Source organism: Guillardia theta (assembly GCF_000315625.1).
Source record: "Guillardia theta CCMP2712 unplaced genomic scaffold GUITHscaffold_92, whole genome shotgun sequence".
Lineage (NCBI taxonomy): Eukaryota > Cryptophyceae > Pyrenomonadales > Geminigeraceae > Guillardia > Guillardia theta.
The window spans coordinates 44,787-63,391 of record NW_005434582.1 but is presented as its reverse complement, the minus strand read 5'-3'; the positions used below and the strand labels follow the sequence as shown (position 1 = coordinate 63,391).

Sequence of the window (18,605 nt, the reverse complement as noted above, 5' to 3'; positions counted from 1 at the left end):
GCAATCAGCAACATGGCTATCTTGCCCAATCCCTCACCGAAACCACACTCCTCCTCCTCCAACTTTCCCTCTCCTTTTCTCCTCCTTCCCACTTGTGTCCTCCATCCTCATCAGACTACTCCGGCGTCCTGCGCAGCACATCCAGGGTTGCAGCAAACTCCAACATCATGATAATGAGCGCAATCATGCTTGCCCCATCCAGCGAACTTGCAGTTTGAGATCCCGTCCTGCTCTGCGCGTCAACTCTAGCCCGTCTCCCTCCTTTTCCCTCCTCCTCACCTCCTGCCCTGTACAGCTCACGCGGCTCATCCAGATAGGAAGTTCTTCCTTGCTGCCGAACGAGGGGCGAGAGACGCTGGAGAGAGAGAAGCGGGTCAGATGTGGATTAGATTTTTCACTTCCTCCATTCTACCCTCCAATCAACTTATTTCATCTCCTCACTTTCGCTTCCCTTCCCTTCCTCTCCCTCTCCCCCCCTCACCCTTTTCTCTCCTCTCTTTTCCTCTCTTTTCCTCTCCTCTCCTCTCCTCTCCTCTCCTCTCCTCTCCTCTCCTCTCCTCTCCTCTCCTCTCCTTACCGCCGAGCATCCAACCTGTCGGCACACAACTGCAGCGTTGGCATCGCTGAAGCCATCATCGCACACTAGACGCTTGTCAGTTCGCGCCAACGCTTCCAGCTCTACCAACCTGTTCCCCACATTCCACTGTACTTGATCTCTACACGACAGCATCCTCCCACAGACTGTCAAAGAGCATGAGTGGAGGAAAGGGAATCGAGGAGTGGACGGGGGGGGGGGGGGCGCAAGATACCAGCAGGAGAACGAGGAACCAGAGAAAAGGAGGAGCAAGGGAGGGAGGAGGGAAACCAGGATGGGGGAGGAAATCGTCGAGCTGGAGGAGAACAATCAAGGTATAAGAGGCAGAGCGGGTACCGAGGTCGCAGTGCAGCCAACGAGTCGGACAGGGAGAGGAGGAGGAATTTCCACTCTTCTCCGGTGCTCGGGATCATTCTCGTCGTATTCCTCATCATCCTCCGGCACAGGAGGAGGAGGAGGTACCCCGCAGCCGTCCCGGCAGCAGACCCCTACGTCATCCTCGTGGGTACAGTCGTGCCTCCCCCATCCGTTGGAGGGACAGTTCTGAATCTTTCCCTCTGATCCCTGGCACTGCACCCCGTCCATCCAGATCATGCCAGTCCCTCGCCCGAAGCCCTTCATGACCTCTCCGGCCGCGGGGCAGCCGAGCTGGCGGCAGACAACGGCAGCGTTGGCCTCTGAGAATCCTATGTCGCAGACTGCGAGGAGCAGATGAGAAGGACGAGAGGAAAGGGAGGGGGAGGAGGAGAAAGAGACACGAGCCGAAGGAGAGGAGGGTTTAGGCCCAGGTAAGGAGAGCTGGAGATGCAGGACGGGAAGGAGGAAGAAACATGAAGGGGCAGCTGAGCAGGTACACGTCAACTCACTTGATCCCCACATGCCGTTCATCATGATCTCGACTCGGCAACATCCATCCTCCGTGCAGTCTGCGGACAGCGAAATTAGTGGCACTTAGAAGTAGAAGACGAATAGCAATCGACGGAGGAGGAGGAGTAAGAGAAAGAGGAATAGCAGCCGAATAGGAGAGGTAGAAGGTAGAAGCTCGAGAGGGAGAAGTTTCAGAGAGAAGAGCTCGAGGAGGAGTGAGGAGTGGGAAGGAGGAGGAGGTGTGCGAGGAGTGAAGAGTAGAGAGGAGTAGGGAGGAGGGACAGTGTACTGTCAGGACCTGCCATTCGGATGTCTCGCCCATTCGTGCGGGGGGCGGTTGCGGTTTGATAACCACCTGGTCATTTCAAGTCAGCCAAGGCCTCTGAAGGGGAAGGGAGGGGGCGTGCACGTGATGCAGTGCGCAGGGGATACACTGAGCAGAAGAGAGGGAGGACAGGGAGCGGAAGGAGAGGATATTAAGATTAACGGAGAGGAGGAGGAGGAGGAGGAGGAGGAACCAGGGAGAGGGAAAAGAAGGAGGAGGATGCAGATGTGCGGTGGGAGTTCCGCTGCTCTTACCGTTGCCGTTCCCACGGATGCAGCCACCAGTGCAGCAAACACCGACGTCCTCAGAATGGCTGCAATCATGACGGCCCCAACTGCAGCCGGAGGTCAGTGGACCCAGCACATGACGAGGAGGAGGCTTCACCCGTTCTGAGCACAAGCAGAAAGCGCTGCCTCCCTCGAGCTGCAGGAGACTTCGTCCATCCAGATCGGACCCTGTCCTCCGCCGAAACTCTCCACTCCCCGCCCTCCGGAGCAGCCGAGTTGCTTGCATACCACTTGAGCGTCATGCTCGGAGAAGCTGTCGTCGCAGATGGTTCCCCATTGCCCGTCATGGTTGATCTCGACTCGACAGCAGCCGTCGGGACTGAATCAAATCGTTAGCCTCCTTCATCCCCCCTCCCCCTTCCTCGCAGACTCGCTACTTTCTCCCTTCCCTCATTCTCTCCCTCTCTCTCAACCCATCCATTCGAACTTTCTTTCTCGACCCCATCCCTCCAAACCCATCTGTCTCAGTCCATCCTTCAATCTTATTCTTCCTCCCCCGATCTCTTGATCGCCCCCCCTTCTCTCCCCGCTCTCCTTCCCGCCTCTCCTCCATACCGGCAATCCGCCATCCTCAAAGGGTCTCCTCGCCCATTGCATCCGCCATCGCAGCAGATCCCAACATCATGATGATGATCGCAGTTGTGCTTGCCCCACTGGTACCACCAGCCTCCGAACGGGCACTCCGACAGAGCATACTCTCCTCCTCCGCACTGCACCTTGTCCATCCAGATGGGACCCTTCCCTCCTCCGTAAGAGTAGATGCGTCGACCGCCAGTGCAGCCGAGCTGCCTGCATGCAACCCAGCTGTCTCTCACCGAGAAGCCATCATCACAGACTGAACGATGATGTCAGCATGAGCAGGAAGGGATCGTTGGACCACAACTCACCTGTGCCCCACTCGTTGTTGTACTTCACCTCTAGCCTGCAGCATCCATCCTCCTGGCAGTCCTCCATCCTTACTGGGGCCGTTGAGGTGCATCCTCGATCGCAGCAGACTCCCACGTCGCCATTGTGGTCACAGTTCACGTTGCCCCATCCGTTGTGCCTGAAATCAATGTCAATTACGGCCCTCCTCCTCCCCCTTCCCCCTCTTCCTCCATTCCACCAAAACCGCCACCACCTCCTCCTTATTCTCCTCCTTTACCCGCAGAAAGATATCCCTGACTCGTAGCCGTTGCACTGCACCCGCGTCATCCAGATCCGTCCAGATCCCCTGCTGCGCCAGTAGCCATAGTTCCCAAACACCCCTCCTCCCGAGCACCCAAGTTGCCGGCACACCATCGCCGCCTCATAGTTGTCGAACCAGTCGCTGCAAACTGTCCCCCACTCGTCGTTGTGGTTGATCTCAAGCCTGCAGCAGCCGTCCGAGCAGGCAACGAGCCTGACGGGGTCCGGCTCTCCCCACAAGCTCATGACGGTGTTGGCGGCAAGGTCAGGATGAGAGCTCTCAGGCAACGCTTGCTGGTGCGGAGGACTGAGGGAGATCGGGAGGCCATGGTCTGACTTGCGCCCTGTTGCTTGCTCCTGTCATCACATGGAGATCAATATACGCAGCATGAAGGCACAAAGATGGAGCCTACCGGTGCCTTGCTATGTGAGGCCATGGCGGAAGCGTTGCAATGGACCAACCCCAACAGGATCAGAACGGATGCAACATGGAACGACATCTGCATGCCCGAGTCAGACACGAATGATTACAGGTCGAACAAGGTGAGAATGACACAATGAATAAGACAATGAAGAAGTGAACATGAGACAATGAATACTAGTGACAGACATGTCTAGCACATGCCGCAGAAATGTCTAGCACACCAAGACGAAGAAAGAGGAACTGCTGTACACTATCCTAGTTCTTTCTGCTGCACAAATGTCTTCGTCCATGGAACCATGTTCCTATACGGCAGCTTCCACTAATGTGCCTCCCATACAAGCTCTGAACCATCTCATCTGGTAGCATTGTACATCCCACACCATGCCCACCTCCATCATCACCATCATCCTCACCATTTCTCCCATCATCACCATCACTACCACCACTACCACCGCACTACCACCACCACCACCGATACCACCACTACCGTCATCTTCATCGTCGTCATCATCATCATCATCATTATCATCACCATCACCTTCATCATCTCCATCTTCATCTCCTCCATCACCACCACCATCACCACCACCATCACCACCACCATCACCACCATCGTCATCGTCATCAAAATCATCATTGTCGTCATCATATTCACTGGCATTCTCCAGCATTGGTTCGGCTTCGTCTGCGTCAGGCATCATTCCTTCCACCCACCTTCGTTTCTATGCCGACGAGCCGAAGAGTCGTCAGTTATCATTGCCGTTACGAAAACTTCCGAGTGACTGAGCCTACTCCGGGCCCGGGGCCCGAACACACTGAGGCGAGCCTGCTGCAACTCATGTCGCCATAGGTAGTAAAAAGTCAGGCCCTCCCAGGCCATGTCGAAATCGTGACCAGAGATTTACGTCAGGGTACCAAAGTCCATGATCGCATCGATTCGATGCATGTAGCTATCGAAAATAATCTTTTTCGTAGATATGATGACGTGAGGTCAGGCCGCCCCCGTCCTCCCCCGTCCTCCTCCTCCATTTCAATCTGCTCCCCTTCCCTCCCCAACATTCATGTCCCCCACCCACGTTCGTTCCATGCTCGACGCACGAGCGCAGCCCGATGCCTCCTCCTACCAAGACGTGCCTACAGGAGGAGCAGAAGCAGCAAAGTATCCCTTCGGACTGAGCGACAAGAAGTGGGCAGATATGAGTCAGCATAAGAGGAAGCAGCTGATGGCGCTTTGGCGGTCGATCGAGCTTGTGGAGGATGCGATACGGGCGGCAGAAGGGGAGGGGCGGGAGGCGGAGCTTCCATGCGTAGGGAGGCCGGGGGATAGACGATGACGAGGAAGGGAGTCAGCGGGCACTTATTCTTTGAAGGATGTAAATAAGGGGATATTAATGCGAATAGGTATCTATGTAAGATGTGAATGAATCGAATCCGGTGATGATCATAGAAGGGTCCTTGTATCGATTTGCAGCCTTGAAACGATGATCCGAACTCAACTGAGACGACAATGCTCCCGGTTGACGTGAACTCTGAACCTGGTTCAGAAGATATGCCAGGGGATTCTCTGCTCTGATCGACCCTGCTGCTTCCTTGCTTCTCCTCCTCTCTCCTCCATCCTGCCCTCCTCCTTGGAGCCGCGTCACTGCACGGCTGCTGTCACTGTGAGGAGCGGTGAAGTCATCGTGAGGGGTGGGGGGAAGCCTTTTTACTCAGAGCTCAGTTCGTTCCCCTCTTGACATCTCTGAACATCGAACATGGCGCTGATCAGCAGGCCAACAACTGCTGAGAGTATCTCCCAGCATGTTCTCAGCTCAGGCTGACAGCTGGGGGAGGAGATCAGCTGGAGGAGAGGCTGGAGCGCTTCCACTGGCGGGAGGAGAAGGTAGGAGGCTGGATGGAGGTCAAGTACTTGACTAGGTCAGACTTCATGGTGCGCATGTTGCTGCGGGCCTGCGAGGACGATGAAAGGAGGGAAAAACAGAAAGCGAGGCTGAGAGGAAGAAGAGAGGAAGGAGGAGAGAAGGGGGGAGGGGGAGGAGGAGGCTACCTCCTCGATAGCTTCATCGCTTCCGACGAACATGGAGAAGAACGCTACGAGCTGAGGGAAGAAGGGTCATAGGCGGAGGAGAAAAGAATGAGAGGGGAGGGAATAAGGTCAAGAACCAGGAGAGCAAGTTAGGTGTTGGCAGGCGAGAAGGAAGGAGAAGGAGAAGGAGGAAGGGAGGGACGAGGACGAGAAGTAGGAGGAGGGCAGGTAGGAGGACGACGACGAGGACGACGAGGCCGAGGACAAGGACAAGGACGAGATCACGTAATAAGCAACAAGGCCGATGACGAATCCTTCCGAGGTTCCCATGAAGGCTGTGAAGCAACAGGTGACCAGGTAGGCTCGGATCTCATCAGGGCTGCCGCTCTGGAAGGTACAAGGTGAGAGTCAGGCCGTGAGGGAGCGAGACAGATTAGAAGGGATGAGCGAGGGGAGGAGAGTCGTGGGGGAAGAGAGAGGTGAAAAAGGGAGAAGGCCAGGTGGTCAAGAAGGGAAGAAGAAGGGGATCTGGTATGGTTTGGATAGAAGAAGGAAGCAGATGCTGTTGAGTGGAGAAAAGGAGCGAGGGGTTCAGGGCAAAAGGAGCAGGAGGAAGTTGATAGGTGGGTAGGATGAAATGTGGAAGACAAACGCAGGAGAAGGTGGAGTGCAGAGCGACAGGAGGAAGGTAGATGAATCACCATCCCGCTGCGGGAAGCGGCTCCGAGCTCGAAAGAGGAGAGCTACAAGGAAATCGTTAGGGGTGGAATTGGGGGAGAGAGACGAGAGGGAGAGAAGGAGAGAGGGAGAGGAATGGGGAGATGAGACAGAGGAGAGGGAAGGAGAAGGAGAAGGAGAAGGAGAAGGAGGAGGAGGAGGAGGAGGAGGAGGAGGAGGAGGAGGAGGAGGAGGAGGAGAAGGAAGAGGATGGTCTCGAACCGCAAGGAGAGCGGAGAGGGATGGCTTGGGGGAAGAACTTAAGGAGTTCCAGGAGGCCGGCGGAGAAGAGAAGGCCGAGAAGGAACTTGCAGGTTCCAAGGATGATGATAGAGAGGTTGGTCCTCGCTCCAAAGCTGGATAGAAGGAATCATACAGCAGGAGGAGAGGGAGGAGAAGGAAGCGGGAAAGTAGAAGTGAAGGGGAAGAGGACACGACAGGACAGGACAGGACAGGACAGGACAGGACAGGACAGGACAGGACAGGACAGGACAGGACAGGACAGGACAGGACAGGACAGGACAGGACAGGACAGGACAGGACAGGACACGACAGGACAGGACAGGACAGGACACGACACGACACGACACGACACGACACGACACGACAGGACAGGACAGGACAGGAGGGTTTACTCACCGGTGTTGCCCTGCAAGTCCTCCCGATCCATGGCACATTGGCATGCCACCAAACCAGCAGAAAATAATGTTGATAAGTCCAACCTGCATCAAAATCTCTGCCTCCAACCCTCCCTTCCCCTCTCCTCTCTCTTCTCTCCTCCTTCTCCCCTCCTCCACTCCGCTCTCACCATCTATATTCCTGAGATTCTCCCTCACGACCTCCCCTCCCACTCCGATTTCTCCTGCTTTATGTTTCTATCCCTTCCCCTCTCCCCTCTCCCCTCTCCCCTCTCCCCTCTCCCCTCTCCCCCCTCCCCTTTCTCGTCTCTCTTTCTTCTCTCTCTTCGCAAACACACCGACGTCGAGACGGAGCGAACGTTAACTCCCGTCTGCCGCTGAGGGTAGAGATCCTCTGCCAGCTGACAGACGGCAATGCAGGAGTTAAGGAGGGTTGTCGGAACCTTCAAGACAGTTATAAGAGCAGACTGACAGTAGGAGAGAAGGAGGAAGGAGGAAGCTGAAACGGGCAGGAAGAACGTAAACGGATGATGATGATCTTGTTTGCTATGGTTGAAGCAGCCATGATGATGAGTGTTGATAGTCCAGAATCTAAGAACAAGTGCTCTGGGTGATGTAGTACCTGCGGAATGGCTCCTTCGAGAATCCCGACCTTGAAGTCGTTCTGAGTGAAGTGTACAACCTGCAATGAAGTCACCAGAGATGCAACAGAGTTTGCTAACTGTAGAGAGAACAGCATGATAAGGGTGGCGAGATGGAAATAAACATCTTTCATGATCCTGGTTCTCACTTACATGTACGTCAGGGGCTGCGAATACGATCTTTTCTCCAGCATGCGCACTGACAACAAGGTCAGAGACGAGGAACAGAAGGAGGCAGGAGATACACGCGGGCAGCAGCGACGATGATGCCAAAGAGAAAGAGAACAAGAGCGGTGGGAACGTTCCTTGATCGAACGAAGACGAGAGCAAACGAGAGGGTAAACATCCCCTGCCAAAAAGTTCAGATCATGCAAACAAGGCAAGAGAAAGAGCAGGAGTGCGAGGACGAGGACGAGGACGAGGACGAGGACGAGGACGAGAAGGAACAAGAGGAGGGGACAAACAGAGAGTGGAGGTGGAAGATCCAACCATGAGGTAGCCATCCCAGTGCACCCAGTTCTCGTACGACCAAGACGGCTTGCCCGAGTTATGAAGGAGCTTCAACGCCTGACCAGCGCAAGTCACGCAGCCACATGGCACCACCAACGTTTCGCACAGATGAGAAGAATTTGAGAGCAAGTCCGAGCTGCAGCCCGCGGACGACTGAGTTCGGAATGATCTTGTTGATGACTGCAAGTGGAGTGTCAGTCTTGGAAAAGAGCTTTCGTGTGTTTCCTGTGATGAGGTTGGTAAGCCCCAGGAAGAGAACTATCGCTCCCGTCAGTATGCCGCTCGCCATGATCTGAACAGGTTGCACTCAGCATCCCTTCCACTGTTCGCCTTCTCCTCTCCCTTCTCCTCTTTTCTTTTCTCTCCTCTTGATCTCTCCCCTCCTGTTCTCCCTCCTCCTTTCTCTCTCTTCCATTCCCTTCTGCGCACCTTCCTCCTCCTCTCCCTTAGCTCCTACAACTCCTCCTCCTGATTCACCTCGGACTCAGTCAAGTTGCTTGACAGCGCGACGGCAGCAATAGACTTCATGGGCTGGACGCACATCGGGACTTTGAACGTCAGTCTGCATTCGGCCAGTCATTCAAAAACTCCTGCCCTGCTTCCTCTAGACGTCTCATCGCAGTGGAATGATGGCACAGGTGGAGGAGCACGCGGGGACAAGGAGGCGAGACAAACTCTATCTCTGTTCCTCTCGACAACTTCCTGTCGCTCTTCCTAGCAAGGCTGACAGGACTCGCCAGACATTTCACAGAACTTACACAAGCAGAAAGCAGCATACATGCTCCATGAAACTGGCTCACTCCCTCCTAACTTACCCTGTGATTATGTTGGATAAGCCGGAAAAGATCAGAGTTGGCGCTAGGCCGATCTGCAAGGCTGTGAGCAAGGCAAAGGAGCTTCCGAAGACACCTGCTTTCGGAGCGACAGAGTGACAACGAGGGGAATGTATAGCCCGAGATCACCCAACATCCCTGGCGAAAGAAGGAAACGGTGTGAGGAGCATCGAAAACATTTCATTTCGCCGTCATCCATGCCTGAAAGCTCCTGTCGGTAGTTCTGAATCTCATGGAAAGGGATCTGACAAACATGTCAGCACGAACCGAAAACTCGCAACCATCAGCTTTACCAGATTCCTATAATAATCTCGTACCAATCCTTGAAGCCCCGGGCTGTCTCTAACTCCAGTATCCGCTTCCATGTTGTCTGAGAACAAGCGGAGGTAAACACTCAAACTTTGCTGCACAAAAATCCTCACTGTCGGCGTGAGTCTCCGTATGAGAATCTCCAGAGATCGTAGAGGCGATGGTGCTTGCATACTGGTTGGTCGCCTTGAAGTGAGTGTAAGCATTTCGAGCGAACGACATGCAATAAATACAACACGAGGGAAAGACGCATAGATATACATAATAACTCCTAGACAGCCATCTGAAAGATGATGGTGGCGGACAAGACAATACCACCAGCAGAAAAACCAAGATAGGATAGAACATACATCCAGCGTGCATGGGAATCAAACACAAAACACACTCAGCGCAATTGAACAAAGATCACTCTTTCAGATCCTGTGACAACCTCATAGGTGCCAGGTGGGACTAGCATATATGGATGCACAACTGTCTGCAAGAAGGTTGTCAGCAGCAGGTAACCTGACATATCTTGGTCTTCTTTACCTGCGATGGGTCAACTGCACTGTAGTAGATTCCTGGGACTGCGTTTGAAAGATCCTGGGCAGGAACTGCTATCGACGTCAACGAAAGAGGATAAGGAAATGGCATTGAGCACAGAGCAGCAGCAGCAGACGCAGCAGACGCAGCAGACGCAGCAGACGCAGCAGCAGCAGCAGCAGCTGAGAGCCAAGTGAAAGGTTTGAAGAGAAGCAGCTACTCCTTTACTCAGGTAGCGCATGCACGATTATGCAGCTAGCGTGCGGAGCAGAGAGGACAAGGGAAGACGGACAAGACAAGACAGCAATTTACCTCCAAGAGGGAGATTCTGCCCACTCTGGTGGGGAAGCATGCTCGATTCACTGAAAAGCAAGCCAGTTTTACTTTCACCCCTCTGTAGAAGCTGCGTTTTTCCGTGCTTCTATGAGCGGTCGCAAAACATAACTACCTCCAATCCTTCAGCTACCGCTCCTCTACTTTCCTCTCCAGCTCTTGTCCACTAGGTAGACCACTATACTATCAGTTTACTGCATTATGGTGAAGGAATTCATCTGTTTGCGCCCGATTTACGCTTGTAGTTGATCGCGTATCGTTGCTGCTCTTATTTCTCGCAACCTGTCAGTTGTTCTTATCGTTGCAGGCATTGCTCCCTCATCAAACTCCTGATCATGATATGACATCTCTTGCATTCTTATCCGCTCTTCTCGTCCCCTTCTTCCATCCTTCCCTCCTTTCTTGCCCTCCTTCCCTCCTCCTCTCGCTCCCTCCATCCTCTGGCTCTGATGCCTTTGCCGGTTTAAAAAACTATTTTACTCAGTACAACTAAATATTATAAATCACTGGGACATGACCGCGAACTCTTGAAAAGCTACAATATTGTGGCTCTCCAAATTTACAATCTTTTACAAAAAAGAACATTGATCGTCAAAAGATGTCTTTTCATCTTCTTGGCCCCTGGCGCAAACTCTGCTTGATCGCAAACCTGACCTTCAGCTTGTGCGGCGCACCCGGAAGCTGAATCTGCAGAGCAATGAAGGAAGGGGGGGGGGAAGGGGGGGGGGGACACAGAGACGGAGATAAGAACATGATATGGCAGAGTAAAGGCGGCAGGTGGCCTTGATGGGAGGAGTGGGGAGGAGTGGGGAGGAGGATGGGGGTGAGCGAGCAAGAGGGGAGGATATCGAAGGGAGCATGGTACCTTGCAGCATTCCCTTATGGCCTTGAACGCATCGGCTTTGTTTGCCATCTTCACGATAGCAGTTCTGACTTCACCCACACCTGGAAAGAGTCATCGACATGTCTCGTGGAGGGGAAGCTCTTGCTAATTCCAGGCTTCTGCAGCAAGGCGACTTCTTTGACCTGCCCATATGCCTACAAGCTGTTCAGGGGAGCTTTGACAGATGAATCATCTACTGAAAAGAGGGATCGGAGATCTTGCGCGCTAGTTGTCAGATTGAGACCAGCTGAGCACGTGTCAGGTTTGCAATGAAAGTGCACGATCAAGGAGGTTACCCACGAAAAGGCGACTTGCTTCTGCTTGCCGTCTCTTGTCCTCCATTTCCTGAATTTCCTCCGGCTGCAAAGGTCTGTAGTGTGATGCAAAGATTCTGAATAAAGTCGCATGCAAGCTAGAAGAGAACTACACAGCAAGGGCGTCAGCAGGATCAGAAAGCAAGGGACGGCGACAACCATGGTACAGTTGAGCCCTTTCACTGCCTGATCTGCTTCCATCGCTGAGAAGCATTCGACGATCGCGGAGCACTTCTTAGGAGAAGACATGGGACCAACGCTGAGCCGTTTCAGGCACAAGTTGATGCGCTTCGGGTCCTGGAGGCCCAGCTTGTGAAAGTGCTCCCTCAGATCGTCCTCCTGCAAACAGAAAACCCGTCAGTGTCGGAGCTGAAGTTGGCAAGGGAAAGGGCCTCACCTTGGTGTTTGAGGGCAGGTTTCGAATCACAAGCACGCGGTCGTTGTCGCAGTGTTGCCTCTTGTTCTTCGACTCCACGGCTACTCTCTGCTGCCTCCAAGCCTCCTCCCTCTCCTTCCGACCGTCGTCAGCACGGAACTGCCCGAGCTCCTGATGACGCCGGTCAAAGCGTGACATAGAGCTGGATCAGGGGAGTACAATTTTCGTTTCTAGCCTGGATAACGTTCGAGCCGTGTCTTCATCCTTTGTCTCTAGCGCCACCTGCATGTTTAAAACATTGGTAGTCCGCCCCAGGAACGATGTCAGGTAAGGTTTACGTCTCTTGGCGTTTGCCCCCAGAAGTTCTTTGCAAAGATATCGGCACCTAGTTACACCAATCAGCAACATCTCTCTTGCAAGGTTTCTGCATACCCAAACACAGAAGCCTGACACAAGTTCCTTTGTTCTTGGACATGGCAGCATAATGCAGCGGTGTATATCTAGCAGGTTCTAGGGCATGGCATGTAGATCAGTGGTGCTCACTGCAGGTTGTTGGCACCTGTGACAGCCTCTAGGTTCGACCCTAAGCTGACAAGAGTGTTACATGTGGACGTTCTCCCCCTGAAAAACAGTGATGACTTAGCGGAGAGCTGATCAGTTCAAGATAGCTGACCGGCAGGCAGCATAATGTAGAGGTGTAGCATTGAATGCATCTCCGACGTTGGCGTCAAGCCCATACTCTACCAGCCTCTGTTGTATCTTGTCACATCTCTTCATCCGTGCGAATGATTCATCACTCACTGCACATGTCGCTGTCTTTCCTCGCGACGCTGCGAAGTGAAGTGCCGTCCAGTTTTCGAGACCAAAGTCGCCAGTCTCTCGAGCATAAAGGTCTGCTCCGGCCTGCAGGGCTGGTCAGCGGGGGAGCTAGGCACACATCCCTTCAGTCAGTGATCAAAGCTTGCCTGCAGCAAGTCGATTGCACTCAGTCCGTCACCATGTTGTGACGCGAGCAGGAAGTTCTCGTTCAGCAAGGTGACGTTCGAGGAGTTGAGCACAGCCTCTGACCTCCATGGCTGCTGATCCTCAGCGGGAGCCCCTTCTATGGACATGTCAGCTCTGCGCAGAACAAAGGGGCAGTCTCGCCTGTGGGGGGAGGAGAAGATCGTGAGGAGCTTGCACCTTCTTCGCCAACATTCTCATCGTCTCCACCATCTGCTCCGATGTCAGCCTACAACTGGAAGAGGAGATGCTGCCTCACGGGCTGGCAGAGAGTTCGATGCTCCCATCCCCTCCACATCATCGTCGTCGTCGTCGACCTCGAGCTCCTCGGAGGCATCGACGCGGGAGTTCACAGAGTCGTGTTCCCCCTGTTCCGCATGCACATCAAGGCTGCCTGCGTTTGATTCTTCGCTATCCTCCTGCCCAATCCTGACCCATCCTTCGCCAGGCTCCTCTGAACCTTCCCCGCCTCGCAGAGCCATGGTCCGCCGGCATGCCAGCAGGACAAGATGGCATGGTGACGAGCGATGAGAGGAGAAGATGGGGCAGGGCCCTTCATCTCCAGCAGCAGCATCGCTCGCTGATCCCCATCGCCTCTGCGCGCTCATGGCCAAGAGGCACAACCACCACCCTGCCATGAGGCGCATCGGCCTCATCCATTCTCAAGGCGGGGCTGCCTCACTGGAGATCTTTTCCTGCCTCAACTTTGTCAAAAGGATGATTTTTACTGCCTTCAAAACATTTCAAAAAGATTGCCTGAGGCAGACTCCATCTTCGGTCCCTCAGTCTCTACTCCATGCAAGGAGTGACGTGAACGACTACTTGCTCGCAGTGCCATCGCTGTCCTGTCGGGAGGTTTTCCTTCCCGCCATGTGTGCAGCTGGCCCGCAAACTTTCCCGACAGATCCACGGGCGATTGCCCCATCAGCTCGACCCCTCCTTGACTGTCCCAAAGATCGCTCTCAACACAGGTCCATGGCGGCGATTGACCGGCCGTCGGAGTTGAGACTGGTGTCTTTCGGACCAGTGATTATCGACCAGGAGGAGGAGCGATGTTGACTCGATAGCGGTAGAGTCTTTTCTACCAATGCCTTCCACACATCATGGACGGGGAAGACATGACATGCTCGATTCGACCTCAACATCTCCTTGCTCGAGACCGTGTTCGATCAAAGATCGTGCTGTCAAGTGCATCCTGAACAGAAGATCACCGCCCCCATAACTGTGTCACGAAAGCAGAAGTTCACATGAAGAAGACTTTTAATATTCTTGAAAAATCACATCTTAAACAATGTCCCCAGTCTACATATGTACATCCCAGAACGCTTGAAAATTCGTTGTTCATCGTCATCTTCGCTCCTCCGGCCTCCCTACGCATGGAAGCTCCGCCTCCCGCCCCTCCCCTTCTACCGCCCGTATCGCATCCTCCACAAGCTCGATCGACCGCCACAGCGCCATAAGCTGCTTCCTCCTATGCTGGTGCATCTCGGCCCACTTCTTGTCGCTCAGTCCGAAGGGAGGCTGTCCAGCAGCATCAGGAGCGTCTTGGTAGGAGGAGGCATCCTGGTGTGCACTTGGCACGCCATCGAAGTCGCAGGGAGCGGGAACGTGGACAGCCGGCATGGGTGATTGAGGGCAGGAAGCTGGGCAACCTTTACGTAGCCTTCGGGGGGCTCGACTTCTTCGAGATGTCAGATGATGACGGTTTGGATCTGAGACATAACGCTGTACCGATGCGTTCCTGAGGATAGATGTCATCAGTCATGATGTTATCATGGCCCGCTGAAGTTTTACTACTGTCAACAATCGTGACCGTCGGCGTCACTAACACCGATGTTCCTCCAGAACGCGGGCAGAGACATTGATGAGTCAACTGGCCTATTTAATAACTGTGTGATGCCTCCGAGTGGTCTAATGAGGCAGGCTCGATGATTTCATTCCCCCAAAAAGTCAACCCATGTGAGCCATGTCGAAATCGTGACTTGAATCCGATATCAGGTAACTTGTCAGCAGATGAATCCCAGACTGCATCGGTGGGGCAGTTGCTGACATCCTACAGGCGCGTGACAGAGTTAACACTCATTCGCACCGCCTCGTCCTCATAAATACTCCTCCTCGATCCTCCTCTCCAACTCGCGCTCTACCATGCCGGCTGTCCACGATCCCGCTCCCTGCGACTTCGATGGCGTGCCAAGTGCACACCAGGATGCCTCCTCCTACCAAGACGCTCATGATGCTGCTGGACAGCCTCCCTTCGGACTGAGCGACAAGAAGTGGGCCGAGTTGCGCCAGCATAGGAGGAAGCAGCTTATGGCGCTGTGGCGGTCGATCGAGCTTGTGGAGGATGCAATCCGGGCGGTAGAAGGGGGGGGGCGGGAGGCGGAGCTTCCATGCGTAGGGAGGCCGGAGGAGGGAAGATGACAACGGGGTGGTATGTCTGATTCGCGCATTGGGACTTGTAGATATGTATGTAAGATATGTACTGAGAAAATAAACCTCTGATCTGAAATTATTCATCGTTCATGGTACAAGACCAAGTTTAAAAAAACAACCTTTTCGGTCCACTGTTGTGTGATTTGTTCGGTAGAGCATAATTGCTCTTCCTGTCCGTGGACCTTCAACTAACCCGTGGTGCCTTCCTCCCAGCTTCTACTCATTGGGAGCTGATCTCATTCAGTGTTGGTATTGATTTATTGCCATCACAAGTCAAAACTGAAGCCATTGTCAATCGCCGACAAGCTGCGATCGTGAGCGTGACAAGTAGAAATCACTTGAGACCCATCTGCGACAAAGATTGACGCAAGGCGTTGAGACGCTCCTCCCTGTCCAGCCATTAATGACATCAAATACACACGTTGCAGACAACAACTTGCCTGTACTTCCCCAAATCACTTCCTCCCAGGGACGCAGCAGGCCGGCCTGACCCGAGGCGATCGAGGGCTGGTCAAGGAAGCAGATCAGAGTGGAGGGCGCTGGTTCTGTTCGTTCACCTGCTGAAGAGATCTTCTTCAGCTTGTCGTAAGCAGAGCTCGAGATGTCGTTGAGAGCAGCCTGCCGGGTGTGTAAGCACAGCAGCAACATGGCGATTCCTGGAGTCTACCTGCTCCTTCAAGGCCGCGGGCATTGAAGCCTGCGAGGTGAAAGTGAGTGCACTCGCATGATACAACTTGGCACTGACCTTCGCCTTCTCCTCAGCCATCTTCCTGTCCTCCTCCATCTTCTGGATCGTCTTCTGCAGCTCCTTTGCGGAGTCCTCCTGCCGACAAAAGGTTAAGCGAGGTGTCGTTAGTCTTTTCGTCCTCTACCTTCGCCTTCGCAGCCAAAGCTTCGGCATCTTGCTTGCTCTCCGCTTTCACCTCCACGCTAGCCTTCTCCTTCTTGGCCTCCTCCTTCTTCGGCTCCTCCTTCTTCGGCTCCTCCTTCTTTGCCTCGACCTTCTTCGGCTCCTCCTTCTTCGGCTCTTCCTTCTTTGCTTCGACCTTCGGCTCCTCCTTCTTCGGCTCCTCCTTCTTCGGCTCCTCCTTCTTCGGCTCTTCCTTCTTTGCCTCGACCTTCTTCGGCTCCTCCTTCTTTGCCTCGACCTTCTTCGGCTCCTCCTTCTTGGGCTCTTCCTGCTCAGTAGGCTACCGGTTATCCAAAATCTCACATGGCACGCTCAGGTCACCTTGGCGGGAGCCGGAGCAGGAGGGCTAGCAGTTTTTGCACCAGACTTGGAGAGCACACTCTCGACCTGAACAGCCACATCTAAACACTGATGGCACATTGCTGCAGCGGGTCGGTCACCTTCGCCTCCATGGAGGAAACGCGGGCAAGCACATCATCGACGCTTTCAGCTGACATTCTCAGGGAGCAGGTGCCTGGATGGACACGTGAGCAGGAAAGCAGCGAACGCATGCTGTGGTACTTGTTCGTGGTCTAAGCGACATCCCGGCCGAGCCTGTCACCCAGTCATGACGGCCCCCCTTCCCCATCCCCCATCCCCCCCGCGCGCCATGCAGACAGCTTGCGGTGTAAAGGATGTTGACAGCAATAAACAAGGGACAAGAGCATCAAAGTGAAACAAACGAGAATCGAGCACATCTACTGATTACGTGCTTGAACTGGGTGAAGCATTACAAAAGGATCAGCGGGGAAGAGCGCAAGAGCCAGATGATGGACTGATGAGGACCCGTGATCTTTACCTGAAGAGAAAGAGAACGCTCCTGCATCACCCACGAGAGCAGCTGCGCCAGCTGCGAGCAGAACGATCTTTCGCATCTGCGTACCGGAGCGTCAAAACCAGGTTCTTCCCTGTTCAACAGGCTGTGCCTAAACTAATGTTTAGTTCAACTCGATAAATGGCATTGCAGGGATCCATGAGGATGAAAGAGGTACACAGAGCACGAATGGTATCTATCAATTCGTCCATGAAGACACGAACTTAAGCACACTAAGATTCCCTTGCGTTTTATAGCTTCCTTCCCACCTTCCTTGAGACAAACATTTCGGATCGAGGGCAAGTAACACGCTTGCCGCCGTGCTTCCAGCAAAGCACAACCCTACATGTGCATGAATGATCGAATCAGGCCAGCCGTAAATTTCATTTCAAGATGTCAAATGGCATCCGTATGATGCCTTTCGGGCCTGCACTCATTCTTCCCTTCGCAACCCTCCATCACCCGCCCGTCGCCCTCACTCACTCAAGAGCTCTTTCCTTGTTCAGTTACAGCTATCCCATACCACTCTCTTCCTTGTCCTCATGGTCTTCGTTCGGCATGGTCTTCCTCCTTCGCCCCCTCCTCTCTCTCCTCTCCCTTCTCCCTTCCACCTCCACCACGTCATGCATGCTGTGCGACCTCCATTCTCGCAGGATTCCGGTTGACCGTACCCCTACCCCCATTCGATCCAATTCACATTGCACTCACCCCTCCATTCCTCAATTTCAGTGCCTAGTAGGGTGATAAAAATACCCACCCCTTTTAGGCTCCAGAGGCATGTGATCACCCCTCCACAAAGGTCCGAAATCGAAACAGAAAGCAGGGTACTTCATTTTATCATCTAAGGGAAGTGCACCCCTGAAAGATTCTTGAAATGATTCGTAAATTCTAGGGTGGGTTATCCGTTGACCATGCGGCCTCTTTATTATTGCAAGATTCCGTGTTTTCAGCGCCGCTATGCAAATCTCGAAGAAGTCTCGCCGAAATTTGAGTTAAGTATTTGAAACTTCTTTGATTATTTCAAGAATTTGGAAACAATTTGAAACAGATTTCAAAAACCGTGACAAGAGGGGCTGTACCGGGCCCGGCCCGGGGCCCGGCCCTGACTCAGCCAGGCCCCTTGAGGCCAGTGATCATCTCGGACGGGCCCGCGGATCGGATCGGCATGGTCGGACGGTGCGGCCCAGCCGGTGGCCCCGGGCCCGGCTGGCCCAACGCGGCGAAAGTTAGCGCGGCCTGCAGTGCCGCCGGATGCCACGGTCCGACTGCCGGGCCGGGCCCATAGAGGCGCGGGGGAATTGCCCTGCCGCTGTGCCGCCGCGCAGTCCGATCAAAGTAAGAGAAGGTATCCGAGTTAAGTTTGGCCCTCCGAGGACAGCAGACTGTGTAGTACCGTGGCAACCGTGAGTGCCTTGGCGCGGCCGAGCGGGCCAACCCCATACGAACTTCTGTTCACTTGAAGTTCCCAGCTCAGGCTCTCCTGATTTCCTCAACCATCCGGTGTGACCCCACTTAGAGGGTGGTAGGGGTGGGAAAAAGAGGGTAGAGGCATATGCGTCTGATATTAAGTAGAAACATAGAAAAAGTGGGAAGTAAAGGGGTCAACTGCATCACACCATCTTTAGATCCTGGCATCTCGA

The 18,605-nt window shown here is 53.9% G+C and overlaps 4 protein-coding genes across 4 annotated transcripts; all 4 read right to left on the bottom strand.

The window, feature by feature from the left end:
- Positions 1–115: 115 nt before the first annotated feature.
- On the bottom strand, positions 116–3,747 carry GUITHDRAFT_116136 (hypothetical protein; the record flags this gene model as incomplete). Its single annotated transcript, XM_005824582.1, has 14 exons — positions 116–232; positions 280–355; positions 578–623; positions 687–741; positions 1,082–1,293; positions 1,462–1,521; positions 1,761–1,817; positions 2,042–2,121; positions 2,172–2,242; positions 2,303–2,393; positions 2,630–2,909; positions 2,962–3,119; positions 3,219–3,598; positions 3,655–3,747. The coding sequence occupies 14 exons, from the start codon at positions 3,745–3,747 to the stop codon at positions 116–118; spliced, it is 1,776 nt and encodes a 591-aa protein (XP_005824639.1).
- A 1,754-nt stretch (positions 3,748–5,501) lies between these two features.
- Positions 5,502–9,972, bottom strand: GUITHDRAFT_144790 (hypothetical protein; the record flags this gene model as incomplete). The annotated part of the gene is made up of 19 exons (XM_005824581.1): positions 5,502–5,615; positions 5,713–5,763; positions 5,977–6,026; positions 6,393–6,434; positions 6,631–6,764; positions 7,048–7,130; positions 7,385–7,489; positions 7,669–7,767; positions 7,841–7,886; positions 7,933–8,036; positions 8,177–8,254; positions 8,304–8,489; positions 8,675–8,759; positions 9,013–9,065; positions 9,107–9,274; positions 9,324–9,400; positions 9,453–9,525; positions 9,770–9,814; positions 9,868–9,972. The coding sequence occupies 19 exons, from the start codon at positions 9,970–9,972 to the stop codon at positions 5,502–5,504; spliced, it is 1,698 nt and encodes a 565-aa protein (XP_005824638.1).
- A 1,137-nt stretch (positions 9,973–11,109) lies between these two features.
- On the bottom strand, positions 11,110–13,251 carry GUITHDRAFT_116134 (hypothetical protein; the record flags this gene model as incomplete). Its single annotated transcript, XM_005824580.1, has 14 exons — positions 11,110–11,232; positions 11,275–11,324; positions 11,374–11,500; positions 11,551–11,730; positions 11,789–11,938; positions 11,987–12,049; positions 12,106–12,152; positions 12,200–12,277; positions 12,327–12,388; positions 12,441–12,517; positions 12,569–12,678; positions 12,765–12,866; positions 12,950–12,982; positions 13,029–13,251. The coding sequence occupies 14 exons, from the start codon at positions 13,249–13,251 to the stop codon at positions 11,110–11,112; spliced, it is 1,425 nt and encodes a 474-aa protein (XP_005824637.1).
- A 2,190-nt stretch (positions 13,252–15,441) lies between these two features.
- GUITHDRAFT_165406 (hypothetical protein) lies at positions 15,442–17,026 on the bottom strand (the record flags this gene model as incomplete). Its single annotated transcript, XM_005824579.1, has 9 exons — positions 15,442–15,591; positions 15,643–15,709; positions 15,760–15,820; positions 15,870–15,899; positions 15,948–16,025; positions 16,075–16,392; positions 16,434–16,499; positions 16,553–16,626; positions 16,951–17,026. 9 exons carry the CDS (start codon positions 17,024–17,026, stop codon positions 15,537–15,539), a joined length of 825 nt encoding a protein of 274 aa, XP_005824636.1. The 3' UTR covers positions 15,442–15,536.
- Positions 17,027–18,605: the final 1,579 nt, after the last annotated feature.